The sequence below is a fragment of the Bubalus kerabau genome, chromosome X (genome assembly GCF_029407905.1).
Source record: "Bubalus kerabau isolate K-KA32 ecotype Philippines breed swamp buffalo chromosome X, PCC_UOA_SB_1v2, whole genome shotgun sequence".
In the NCBI taxonomy this organism is placed as follows: domain Eukaryota; kingdom Metazoa; phylum Chordata; class Mammalia; order Artiodactyla; family Bovidae; genus Bubalus; species Bubalus kerabau.
In genome coordinates, this window is record NC_073647.1 from 48110765 (window position 1) to 48125462 (window position 14698).

General features: G+C 39.4%; 1 protein-coding gene across 4 annotated transcripts in view; it reads right to left on the minus strand.

The window, feature by feature from the left end:
* Positions 1 to 14698, minus strand: part of VAMP7 (vesicle associated membrane protein 7) — an 81495-nt gene that overhangs the window by 14042 nt on the left and 52755 nt on the right. For 3 of the 4 annotated variants that reach the window (XM_055565538.1, XM_055565539.1, XM_055565540.1), the window contains exon 6: positions 3301 to 3368. The exons of the other annotated variant lie outside the window; for it this stretch is intronic. In XM_055565538.1, the coding sequence (XP_055421513.1) occupies positions 3301 to 3368 (68 nt within the window). The remainder of the gene's footprint in view (positions 1 to 3300; positions 3369 to 14698) is intronic. 4 annotated transcript variants of the gene reach the window in all.

Below are 14698 nucleotides of genomic sequence, written 5' to 3' on the forward strand. Positions count from 1 at the left end.
CTGCAAGGTTCTTCTGTCTATGGGATTTTCCAGGCAAGAAAACTGGAATGGGTTGCCATTTCCTTCTCCAGGGGATCTTCCCTACCCTGGGATCGAATTTGTGTTTCCTACATTGCAGGTGGATTCTTTATCACTGAGCCACCTGTGAATCCTGTTCAGTTCAGCTCAGCTCAGTCGTGTCCGACTATGGACTGCAGCAAGCCAGGCTTCTCTGTCCATTATCAACTTCCAGAGCTTATGCAAACTCATATCCACTGACTCGGTGATGCCAGCCAACCATCTTATCCTCTGTCTTCCCCTTCTTGTCCAGCCCTCAATCTTACCCAGAATCAGGGTCTTTTCAAATCAGTCAGTTCTTCACATCAGGTGGCCAAAGTATTGTAGCTTCAGCTTCAGCATCAGTCCTTCCAATGAACACCCAGGACTGATTTCCTTTAGGATGGACTGGATGGATCTCCTTGCCGTCTAAGGGATTCTCAAGAGTCTTCTCCAACACCACAGTTTAAAAACATCAATACTTTGGCACTCAGCTTTCTTTATCCTCCAACTCTCACATTCACACATGACTACTGGAAAACCATAGCTTTGACAAGATGGACCTTTGTCAGCAAAGTAATGTCTCTGCTTTTTAATATGCTGTCTAGGTTGGTCATAGCTTTTCTTCCAAGGAGCAACTGTCTTTTAATTTCATGGTTGCAGTCACCACCTGAAGTGATTTTGGAGCCCAATAAAATAAAGTCTGTCACTGTTTCCATTGTTTCCCCATCTATTTGCCATGAAGTGCTGGGACCAGATGCCATGATCTTCGTTTTCTGAATGTTGAGTTTTAAGCCAACTTTTTCACTCTCCTATTTCACTTTCATCAAGAGGCTCTTTAGTTCTTTACTTTCTACCATAAGGGTCGTGTTATCTGCATATCTGAGGTTACTGATATTTCTCTCGGCAATCTTGATTCCAACTGTGCTTCATCCAGGCCGGCATTTCACCTGATATACTCTGAATAGAAGTTAAATAAGCAGGGTGATGATATGCAGCCTCGATGTACTCCTTTCCCAATTTGGAACCAGTCTTTTGTTCCATGTCCAGTTCTAAATGTTGCTTCTTGACCTGCATACAGATTTCAGATCTCAGGAGGCAGGTCAGGTGGTTTGGTATTTCCATCTCTTGAAGAATTTTCCATAGTTTGCTGTGATCTACACAAAGGCTTTGGTGTAGTCAATAAATCAGAAGTAGATGTTTTTCTGGAACTCTCTTGCTTTTTTGATGATCCAACGGATGTTGGCAATTTGACCTCTAGTTCCTCTGCCTTTTCTAAACCCAGCTTGAACATCTGGAAGTTCACGGTTCACGTACTGTTGAAGCCCGGCTTGGAGAATTTTGAGCATTATTCTGCTAGTGTGTGAGGTGAGTGCAATTGTGCAGTGGTCTGAACATTCTTTGGCATTGCCTTTCTTTGGGATTGGAGTGAAAACTGACCTTTTCTAGTCCTGTGGCCACTGCTGAATTTTCCAAATTTGCTGGCATATTGAGTGCAGCACTTTAACAGCATCATCTTTTAGGATTTGAAATAGCTGAACTGGAATTCCATCACCATGAACAGTATGAGAACTCCATGAACAGTATGAAAAGGGAAGCCTGTTACAGAGGTACAAACATATATATATATATATATATATATATATAAAATAACTGAGCTGCACATTTATTAATAGTACACTTGCTGTACTTTGCTGTATTTGTTATTCTTCCATAAAAAGAGGCAGCAGTTAGTTAATTAATACCTTTTATTATTCTGAGTCATTTAGTCAACAAAATTAAGAAGGCTTTTTTTTTTTCCCGGAAAAGTGCACTCTATTAGTACTGGTCAAACACAGGCCACTATGGCTAAAAAAGGTCATTTCCAGGGATTAAGGGGGCTTCCCAAGTGGCTCAGTGGTAAAGTATCTGCTCACCAATGCATGAGACACCAGTTTGATCCCTGGGTCAGGAATATCTCCTGGAAAAGGAAATGGCAACCCACTCCAGTATTCTTGTCTGGGAAATCCCATGGACAGAGGAGCCTGGTGGGGCAATAGACCATAGGGTCGCAAAGAATCAGACACAACTGGGTGACTAAATAATAACAACCAGGGATCAAGAATAATTAAGAGATGGACTGAGTAAGTGAGTGACAGTCACTCAGTCGTGTCCGATGGACTGGAAGTACCAAAAAATCTGCCAGCAGATTTACAATCAGATAACGTGTCTTCCCTCTTTGTCCCCAAGCAATGGTTTACAAAGTGAGACATTATAGAACCCTGGTGTTTTGACTTCCTGCATGGTGGCACCCTTCCTTCAATTTCCATGTACTTTGGCTAAAGACCGCACTATTCTCCTAAGATCCACTGTTAATAGATGTCCCTGTAAAATTAACAATAACAATAAACCTTTAAATAGCTCTTACTATATATATGACACTGTTAGGGACTTTGCATGCATTGTGTGCTTTAACCCTCAAAATACTATGAAAAAGATACATCTCCATTTTCTATACAATGATTGGAGGCACAGAGAGGTTAAGTAACTTGCCTAAAGTCACAAAACTAGTGAGTGGCAGAGATGGGATTCAGTCTCAGGCAACAGACTCTAGAGCTTGTGCTGTAAACCACTACAATCTAGCTGTCAGTAAGAATGAACAAGACTTCTACTCTTCATGTAAATTTGCAGATCCAAACTGTGACTGATCTCTGCCCTCCTTCTATTCATTATCTATTCACTCCTTCTATATCTATCATCCTTCTTCAAAACTTTCATCTGCTAACCAAATGGAAAATGCAGAGACACACATTAATTGCAGCAAGAGTAGTTTACAGGGACATGTCAGTCTCTGCCTCTTGCTTAATACAAAGAAAAGTCAAGCTCTCATGGTAAGCAAGAAAGTGACTTTACTGTCTGGTTTTCAGCATTCATCATGGGTCACAAGTGGCCTGTACTTTTGTTCTGTGTGTTACAAAATGTATACTTCTATGCAGCTGAAGTGCTAAGTTATGTAGGCACCAATCCAAGCTTTAAAAAAAAAAAAAAAAACTGTTCTTTTACACTGAGTATATTTTCCAAACAAAAGCTTCCTTAATGGCTATTAATGAGTTGTGGGTTTTTCTATGCCTGTGTTATCCTCATCATCACAAAGTAATCATGTAACAGGGGTTAGAAAGGAAAAAAAAAACTCCACTAAAGTATCGATTTTAAGACATTTCCCTATTATTTTATCCATTAACCACAGTATTTCTACTTTACAGTACTATCATATCCCATACTTACCGAATCCACAAGATTTTCTGTTTTATCTATTAACAATTCCAATCTTTCGCCTCGCTGAGCTACCAGATCTGAAAATGTTGGGAAAAGAAAAAAATATCATGTTTATATTACAAAATTGCTAATTATGGCTTTAATACAAATCAAATTTTAATTATAGTTGATATTTTTGACAACTCATATTTACTACATAAGCACTTACATCTTGAAGAAATAAAAGACTGTACTCAACTCTGGCAGATATAAGGGTTTCCCAGGTGGCTCAGTGGTAAAGAGTCCACCTGCCAAGCAGGAGATGCTGGTTTGATTCCTGGTTAGAGAAGATACCCTGGAGGAGAAAATGGCAACCCACTCCAGTTTCTTGCCTGGAAATCCCATGGACAAAGGAGCCTGGTGGGCTACAATCCATCGAGTTGCAAAGAGTCGGACAAGACTGAGCAAAGGGGTGTGCACGTCAGACACAAACAGATAAATGAATGGGCATGATTGTGTTTCAGCAAAACTTTATATAGAAAAACAGGCCAGATTTGATGCACAGGCTATAGTTTGCAAACACCTAAATGAAGGGTATGATCTGAGAGTAAAAACAAATGAGAGGTGGACATTTCCAAAATCACAGTGTGAGGTCCTCCCCACAATGTCTCTCCAATAAAACCATCACACCTGGTAAAAATTAGAAAAAACAAACAAAAACAATTCAAAGTCTATGAAAACTGTGACTGTCCTAAGGGCATACAGCAAATGGAGAAACATTTATACAAGAAAATCAATGAACTCTCAGTGAGAACAGTGAGAGTCTCAGGCATTTGAGCCACGATCTACTTAATCCTTCAGTTCCAGTGAAATGGCAGCTCTACTTCTGGCAAATAAAGCCTGGGAGCTCTCTTTTCCCTCAGGTCCCATTCAAAAGCTAGGATTTCTCCCCACGAGGGGCAACTCATCAGCATTTCTCCTCCTGTCTCACCCCATTCCCAGGTCCGTGAGGCAGAAGCTCTATTCGAGCATGGCATAGATGGTAGGTGTGAGGGCTCCTCCCTCTACCAAGCCCCCTGACACACACAGAGGGCTGAAGCTCTACCACAGGAGGCAGGACAAGAACCCTGGGCTGTGAGTGCCCCTGCCCTGACATAACTCATAGAGCAGAGGTTCCACACTGGGAGGGGGCAAGTCAAGAAGACTAGGGTTACCCAGCACTCCAATGGCAGAGCAAGGGTGTCACTCTAAGAGAAGCACTTCTCTGCCCGTATCCACAGCACAAGAGCAGTGGTTCATAGATTGTTCCCAGGGGGAAAGGCAAGCCTTAGGAACAGATCTTCCCTGAGAGTTCAGACTTTATTTGGAACAGAGTATGGGCAAGTTCAAGCCTAAGGGTGCTGTCAAAAACACTGTTGTACACCCATGGCTGATTCATGTCAATGTATGGCAGAAACCACTACAATAATGTAAAGTAATTAGCCTCCAATTAAAATAAATCAATTAATTAAAAAATATAAATTTAAAAAAATGGAGATTTTGGATGTAAGCAATGACAATGAAGCTGGTAGCTTCATGGGAATAACAAGTTAAACTATGGGACAGCTGGAAGTTAACAGAGAGTATTTGGGGAAGAATCAGCTAAGAAGAACCCTCCTGAAGTCAAAACAAACACCTAAGACTAGCCGCAAAGACAAGGGAACACAAACCTAATTAGATCACTGGAGGAATTTATGTCTGGGGAACTGTGAGAAAAATAAAAATAGAGCAACTAGCCTGCAATTAGTGGAGGCTAACAGCTGGGTGAGATACTACAAAGGCAGGCTTATTAGGGCAATCAAGAAAATAAACCAAGAGAGCTCTGTCATTCCAGGGTGACTGTGGGCATGCCCAAGACTGTTCCCTCTGAGAAGTGACACTGGAGGCTGCACACTGTGGGAGAAACAGACTTCAAAGAAAAAGTCCAGCCAAGTCACTATACAAGTAAACAACAAACCCTGGGAGTTGGGAAACAGAGCCCAGAGTTGCTACATTATCTAAACTGTCCAATTAAAAAAATATATATGAGAGATAAAAAGAAACAGGAAAGTGTGATCCAGACACAGGAAAAAGAACAGACATTAGACACCTGGGGAAGGGGGAGCTCAGCTGTTTCACTCAACAAGAGAATGAAATTAGAAATCAGTAACAGAAGAAAAACTTATGAGATGAAGTAAAAGCAGCGTGCAGAAGGAAATTTATAGCAGCAAACACCTACATTAAAGAGAATAAAATGTTACAGACTGAACTGCGTCCGTACAAATTCATATAATGAAGCCCTAACCCCTAATTCAGAGATGGGGCTTTTGGGAAATCATTAGGTTTAGATAAGGTCATGTAGGATTATGATGGGATTCATGTCCTTCCAAGAAGAGACACCAGAGAGCTTATTCCCTGTTTTATTTCCAGCCATCTGAGCACACAGTGATAAGGCACAATCTACAAGGTGGGAAGACAGTTCCCACCAGAACCCAACCATGCAGGCACCCTGATCTTGGATTTCCAGTCTCCAGAACTGTGAGACAATCACTTTCTGTTATTTAAGCTACCCAGTCTGTGGTACTTTTTATAGTACTCTAAGTTGACTAAGGGGAGAAGGCAATGGCACCCCACTTCAGTACTCTTGCCTGGAGAATCTCATGGATGGAGAAGCCTGGTAGGCTGCAGTCCATGGGGTCACTAAGAATCGGACATGGCTGAGCGACTTCACTTTCACTTTTCACTTTCATGCACTGGAGAAGGAAATGGCAACCCACTCCAGTGTTCTTGCCTGGAGAATCTCAGGGACGGGGGAGCCTGGTGGGCTGCCATATATGGGGTTGCAGAGTCGGACACAAATGAAGCGACTTAGCAGCAGCAGCAGCAAGTTGACTAAGACAAAAGATCTCAAATTAATAACCTATCTTTTTACCTTAAGGAACTGGAAAAAGAAGAGCAAACTAAATCCAAAGCTAAAAAGGGGAAGAAGATAATAAACATTACAGCATAAAAAATATCAGCAAAACAACACAGAAAATCAATGAAACCAAAAGTAGGTTTGAAAACATCAAAAAATCAGACAAATATTTGCATAAACAGATAAAAAAAATTTCTCAAATTACTAAAATAATCACTATCAACTTCACAGAAATGAAAGGGATCCTAAGAGAATACTATGAACAAGAGTATGTCTTTGTGCCAGTACCATACTGTCTTGATGACTGTGGCGTTGTAGTAAAGCCTGAAGTCAGGCAGGTTGATTCCTCCAGTTCCATTCTTCTTTCTCAAGATTGCTTTGGCTATTAGAGGGTTTTTGTATTTCCATACAAATTGTGAAATTATTCGTTCTAGCTCTGTGAAAAGTGTCACTGGTAGCTTGATAGGGATTGCATTGAATCTATAGATTGCTTTGGGTAGTATACTCATTTTCACTATATTGATTCTTGCGATCCATGAACACGGTATATTTCTCCATATATTAGTGTCCTCTTCGATTTCTTTCACCAGTGTTTTATAGCTTTTTATATATAGGTCTTTAGTTTCTTTAGGTAGATATATTCCTAAGTATTTTATTCTTTTTGTTGCAATGGTGAATGCAATTGTTTCTTTAATTTCTCTTTCTATTTTCTCATTGTTAGTGTATAGGAATGCAAGGGATTTCTGTGTGTTGATTTTATATCCTGCAACTTTACTATATTCATTGATTAGTTCTAGTAATTTTCTGGTGGAGTCTTTAGGGTTTTCTATGTAGAGGATCATGTCATCTGCAAACAGTGAGAGTTTTACTTCTTCTTTTCCAATTTTGATTCCTTTATTTTTCTGCTCTGATTGCTGTGGCCAAAACTTCCAAAATTATGTTGAATAGTAGTGGTGAAAGTGGGCACCCTTGTCTTATTCCTGACTTTAGGGGAAATGCTTTCCATTTTTCACCATTGAGGATAATGTTTGCTGTGGGTTTGTCATATATAGCTTTTATTATGTTGAGGTATGTTCCTTCTATTCCTGCTTTCTGGAGAGCCTGACTTCAGGCTCTACTACAAAGCCACAGTCATCAAGACAGTATGGTACTGGCACAAAGACAGAAATATAGATCAATGGGACAAAATAGAAAGCCCAGAGGTAAATCCATGCACCTATGGACACCTTACTTTGACAAAGGAGGCAAGAATATACAATGGAGAAAAGACAATCTCTTTAACAAGTGGTGCTGGGAAAACTGGTCAACCACTTGTAAAAGAATGAAACTAGAGCACTTTCTAACACCATACACAAAAATAAACTCAAAATGGATTAAAGATCTAAATGTAAGACCAGAAACTATAAAACTCTTAGAGGAAAACATACACAAAACACTCTCCGACATAAATCACAGCAGCATCCTCTAAGACCCACCTCCCAGAATATTGGAAATAAAAGCAAAAATAAACAAATGGGACCTAATTAAAATTAAAAGCTTCTGCACAACAAAGGAAACTATAAGCAAGGTGAAAAGACAGCCTTCAGAATGGGAGAAAATAATAGCAAATGAAGCAACTGACAAACAACTAATCTCAAAAATATACAAGCAACTCCTGCAGCTCAATTCCAGAAAAATAAAGGACCCAATCAAAAAATGGGCCAAAGAACTAAACAGATATTTCTCCAAAGAAGACATACAGATGGCTAACAAACACATGAAAAGATGCTCATCATCACTCATTATCAGAGAAATGCAAATCAAAACCACTATGAGGTACCATTTCACGCCAGTCAGAATGGCTGCTATCCAAGTCTACAAGCAATAAATGCTGGAGAGGGTGTGGAGAAAAGGGAACCCTCTTACACTGTTGGTGGGAATGCAAACTAGTACAGCCACTATGGAGAACAGTGCAGAGATTCCTTAAAAAACTGGAAATAGAATTGCCATATGACCCACCAATCCCACTTCTGGGCATACACACCGAGGAAACCAGAATTTAAAGAGACATGTGTACCCCAATGTTCATCGCAGCACTGTTTATAATAGCCAGGACATGGAAGCAACCTAGATGTCCATCAGCAGATGAATGGATAAGAAAGCTGTGGCACATATACACAATGGAGTATTACTCTGCCATTAAAAAGAATACATCTGAATTAGTTATAATGAGGTGGATGAAACTGGACCCTATTATACAGAGTGAAGTAAGCCAGAAAGAAAAACACCAATACAGTATACTAACGCATATATATGGAATTTAGAAAGATGGTAATGATAACCCTGTATGTGAGACAGCAAAAGAGACACAGATGTATGGAACAGTCTTTTGGACTCTGTGGGAGAGGGAGAGGGTGGGATGATTTGGGGGAATGTCATGGAAACATGTATAATATCATACAAGAAACAAATTGCCAGTCCAGGTTTGATACAGGATCCTTGGGGCTGGTGCACTGGGATGACCGGAGGGATGGTATGGGGAGGGAGGTGGGAAGGGGGTTCAGGATGGGGAACATGTGTATGCCCGTGGTGGATTCACGTTGATGTGTGGCAGAACCAATACAATATTGTAACGTAATTAGCCTCCAATTAAAATAAATTTAAATTAAAAAAAAGAGTATGTCAACACATTAGAAAAATGAAATGGATAAATTCCTCAGTCAGTTCAGTTCAGTTCATTTCAGTCACTTAGTCGTGTCTGACTCTTTGCAACCCCATGAATTGCAGCACGCCAGGCCTCCCTGTCCATCACCAACTCCCAGAGTTCACTCAGACTCACGTCCATCCAGTCAGTGATGCCATCCAGCCATCTCATTCTCTGTCGTCCCCTTCTCCTCCTGACCCCAATCCCTCCCTGTCAGGAGCCACCATGAGAGATCTCACTCATGACAAAGGTCATGTGGAAGAGACCTGACAGGCAAAGGCAGATCAGGCCTCGAGGGACCCCCTGAATCTGCTCAAGCATCTACCCCAAAACCAGAATCTGTCTGTCTTACTATTTTGTGTCTTTTACCAACTCTTTTGACATTAACAGGGGGCTATCCCCAACCACCTTTTTTTGGAAAAAATCAACTTAGGGCTTTAGTTAATAAGTCTCTTGGGCATGAAAGGAATATTTCTATTTTATCCCCTCTGTTGGCATTCTAGCTTGCCTGACAGGTTTATCCATACTCTTACAATTAACACACATGATTGTTCACAACTCCCCAACCTTGAAAAGCACGGGAAGCCAAAACATTCTAAAGTCCTAAAGAACATAGAGTCCTTTAAGAGATGAAAAATTATTAGAATATATAGTACTGGTAAAGGGCTTCATTATTGGGTCAATGCTTGCTGCCAAGTTCCCATATCCCTTATCCATTGTGCACCTGGGAGTGCATTAGTTAACATAGTTGGAATGTAAGAAAAACAAGTAGCAGCCTTGGAATTAACCACATTAGACCTTTGAGCTAATTGGTTCTTTCTTTGTTGTGACCCACTGCACCTTTGCTCTGTGAGAATGTAACTCTGTTTAGTACTTTCTGAGGCTGGGAAAAATAAAAAAGAAACACTTTAAGGGAAAACAAGTTTTCTGGCTGATCAGCCTTTATCAAAAAAGGGTCATAAAATGTCCACAGGCCTCCAAGGCCAGAAGATATTGTATACAATATTGTTTATGAGAAAGGTATGCAGAAAAAATCCTGGTTTTGATAAAGACAAAACAGATGTAATGTCTGGGCTGACTCTGTATGACTTTGCATCTTTCATTTCCCTCTATGTACAAGTCAAGGTATAATATAAAAGTTCCTTTTGAAAATAAAGTTATGGGCCTTGCTCACCGAAGCTTGGTCTCCCCGTGTCGTTCTTTTTTTCCTTTTCCCTCCTTTTCTCTCTCTGTTCTTCTTTCAAGATGACTCCTTGGAACACAGGAGCTTTATTGGCTTTCTGTGTTAATCAAGGAAGATCAAGCCCTGCTCTCTGCTTTGCTATCCTTATCGCCTAGGCCGTCATCCTGAGGGTACCCCTAGATCCTGCTGAGGCTAGACCCCATCACCTCCCAGCATGAGAGTCTTTTCCAATGAGTCAACTCTTCGCATGAGGTAGCCAAAGTACTAGAGTTTCAGCTTTAGGATCATTCCCTCCAAAGAAATCCCAGGACTGATCTCCTTCAGAATGGACTGGTTGGATCTCCTTGCAGTCCAAGGGACTCTCAAGAGTCTTCTCCAACACCACAGTTCAAAGGCATCAATTCTTCGGTGCTCAGCTTTCTTCACAGTCCAACTCTCACATCCACACATGACCACAGGAAAAACCACAGCCTTGACTAGATGGACCTTTGTTGGCAAAGTAATGTCTCTGCTTTTCAATATGCTGTCTAGGTTGGTCATAACTTTCCTTCCAAGGAGTAAGCGTCTTTTAATTTCATGGCTGAGGTCACCATCTTCAGTGATTTTGGAGTCCCAGAAAATAAAGTCTGACACTGTTTCCACTGTTTCCCCATCTATTTCCCATGAAGTGATGGGACCAGATGCCATGATCTTCATTTTCTGAATGTTGAGCTTTAAGCCAACTTTTTCACTCTCCTCTTTCACTTTCATCAAGAGGCTTTTCATTCCTCCTCACTTTCTGCCATCAGGGTGGTGTCTTCTGCATATCTGAGGTTATTGATATTTCTCCCGGCAATCTCGATTCCAGCTTGTGCTTCTTCCAGCCTAGGGTGCCTCATGATGTACTCTGCATATAAGTTAAATAAGCAGGGTGACCAATATACAGCCTTGACGTACTTCTTTTCCTATTTGGAACCAGTCTCTTGTTCCATGTCCAGTTCTAACTGTTGCTTCCTGATCTGCATATAGGTTTCTCAAAAGGAAGGTCAGGTGGTCTGGTATTCCCATCTCTTTCAGAATTTTCCACAGTTTATTGTGATCCACACAGTCAAAATTCCTAGGAAGACACAAATCACCTAAACAGACTCAAGAAGAAACAGAATATCTGAACAGAGCTACAACAAAGAAAGAGATTCAATCCATAATTCTTAAACTTTGCACAAACAGAAGTACAGGCATAGATAGCTTTAAGGGTGAATTCTACCAAACATTTCAAGAAGAATTAATACCAATTTTCATAAATTCTTATAAAAATAGAAGAAGAGGGAATACTCAAAACTTATCTGATGAAGTCAGTAACAGTCCAGTATCAAAACCAGATAAAGATATTACAAGAAAATAATACATCAATATATCTTACGAATATACAATAAAAAGCCCTCAGTAAAGTACTGCTAAAATGAATCCAGCAATATATAAAAACAATTATAAACCATGATGAAGTGGCATTTGTTTCAGAAATGCAAGGCTACTTTCGTATTCAAAAATCAATGATTGCAATGTATTAATAAAATAAAGGACAACACAACATGAACATCTCAGTAGATGCAAAAAGCACTTGATAAAATCCAACACCTTTACATGATAACCCAACAAACAAAAAATAGAAGGAAATTTCCACAATCTGATGAATGGCATCTATGAAAGAACCACAGCTAACATCATACATAACTGTGAAAGTCTTCCTAAGATCAGGAATAAGACAAGCATATCCGCTGTTGCTGCTTTTATTCAACAGTGTACCGGAGGTTCTAGTTAGGGCAATTAGACAGGAGAAAGAAATGAAAATTATCCAGATTGGAAAGGAAGAATTAAAACTATTTTCCAATGGTATGATCCTGTATATATAAAATCATAAGGAACGATTAAAGTAAATGAGTTCAACAAGGTTGTACAAGATCAAAATACAAAAACTGAATGCATTGCTATACAAAAAGCAATGAAAAATCCAAGAATGAAAGAAAAATTCCATTTACAATAGCACAAAAAAATGGGAACAAGGCAAGAAAGAAGATGGAAGAGAGATATTATTAACAAATAATTCTGTTAATCAAAAATGGTAAGAAAGACTTTATTCAAGACTACTGCAACAGGGACTTCCCTGGCAGTTCAGTGGTTAAGAGTGTATGCTTCCAATGATGGTGCATGGGTTTGATCCGTGGTAGGGGAACTAAGATCCCACACACCATGTGGTGCAGCAAAAAAAAAAAAAAAAAAATACTGCAATAGAGGATAGAGATTAAGCTCAACTCTGAATATAACAAGGAAAAGTGGGATGATGTCAGCAACATAGTAGCATAAGACATTGCTTCTTTTCTCCCTCCTTTTAAGCAACTAATTAGACATCTATACATGAACAAGAGTCTCTCTGTTAGAATTTTGGGGTCCAGCATCATATGCCAAGGGCCCTGGAAGGATTCTCATCCACTTGTACATTGGTAACAGGCAGACAGACCATCACACGGGCTGTAGAATCAGCAGGACTGGTGATCTGCCCCAACCCCTCTTAGCCATGGTGGGGTTAGGGAAAATCTGAATAGTGCTGACTTGGGCAGGCACCCAAAGACAAAAGAGAATTAGTAGAAGTTCAGCCTTGCTGAGGGAGAGTCCAGCATGCCACTTGAGCAAAACAAAACAAATTTGAGGCTGGATTTCCATGACTGTGGGGAGATGGAATGAAGGAGATCAGGAAAGAAGCAGATAAGAATATTAAACATTATTAAAGGATATGGCTCCTGATGATTGTGTTCAGGACTTCAGCAGAAAGTCCGTTCACAAGTTTATGGGAAACCCTCACCCCATGATCCCTTCACCAGTCCCAAAATCACCTCCAATGCCCAGAGTGCAAGACTCACACCTCCCCCTACTCTCCAGCTATTTCCTTATACATACTCCTGAGTTCAGTGGCAAGAGCAAGCTCCAATAAAAAGAGTGCTCTCAAAGTATCTTACCAGGGTCTATGTGCAAGGGAGAAACTATAAACTTGAGTTGTAGTGCTATCTTAAGCAAAACAAAAGAGATGTTTCTAGCAGACATCCTGGTGAGCTGTAAGACCAGAGAAGGCACAAAAGCTTAAAAATTATGCCATAAGAGAGAGCAAGAAGCATGGAGCATGGTATGTCAACACAAAGTCAGAGAAAATCCCAGATATAACAGATTTATGAATAGAATTTCCCACCTCAATGGAACTAATAAAGATGTGAAGAGATGTCTGATACTTCTTATATGAAAGCAGTGACACAAAACTTCAAGGAACATTAAGAATTAAGAAAACACATGACATCAACAAAAGATAATCATTCACCAATAGCCAAAATCAAAGACATGAAATTTTGTGATTTAGCTGATAAAAGAATTCAAAAGAGCAGTTTTGAAGAAACCAAAGAGCAGCAAGAAAACATAGAAAGACAATTCAACAAAATAAGGAAAACAGTACATGAACAAAATCTGAATCTTAATGAAGAGATAGAAATCATGCAAAAGAACGAAAAAGAAATTCTGGAGTTGAAGAATTCAATGAGTGAAATGAAAAATGCAATAGAGAGCATCTATCTCAGAATAGACTGAGTGGAAGATAGAACAAGTGAGCTAGAGGATAGGAAATCTGACGTTAAAGGATAACAAAGAAAAAATAATGAAAAAGAGTGAAGAAAGCCTATGTGATATATAGGATTCCATTAGACATACAAATATTAGAATAACTGGGGTTCCAGAGGGAAAAGAGAGGGATCAAAGGCAGAAAAGTAGCTGAGAACTTCCCAAATTTGAGGAGAGACTTGAACATCAAAATTCATGATTCTAATCACCCTATTATCTTAATGCAAAAAGACTTTATTAAAATAAATCATAATGATATTGTCAAAAACAAAGATAAAGAGAAATCCTAAAAGCAGCCAAAGAAAAAGACTGTGACCTAAAAAAGAATCCCCATTAGGTTATCAGCAGTTTTCTCAGCTGAAACTCTACAAGCCAGGAGAGAGTAGAATGACACATTCAAAATGTTGAACGAAAAACATTGCCAGCCAAGAATAGTACAGAAAAGTTATCCTTCAGATATGAAGGAGGAATACAGATATTACCAAACAAAATCTGAAGGATTTCATCACCACCAGACTCACAATGCAGAAATGCTGAAAGGAAAAGATGTTAGTGACATGAAAACATATAAAACTATATAATACACTGGTAAAGGTAAATATGTTGATTTAGAAGATTAATTCTGCAATATGATGGTGTGTTAAAAACTACAGTATAAAAGTTAAAGCAAAAGAGTATTAAAAATAACTACAGCTACTGTAATTTGTTAATGAATACACAATATAAAAAGAGGCAAAGAGTGAGAGCAAAAATACAAGAGGGACAGAAAATGGGTGGAGCTTTTGTATGCAAAATTAAGTTGCTATCAGTTTTAAATGGGCTGCTTTATCTATAATATTCTTTATTTAAGCCCAGTGGAAGCCATAAAACAAAAAACTATATCAGACTCACAGAAGACAAAGAAAGGGGAAATAGAGGACACTACTACAGAAAATCACCAATTTTTAAAAAGTAAGCATAAATAGAGGAAAAAAGGAACAATGAAACTATA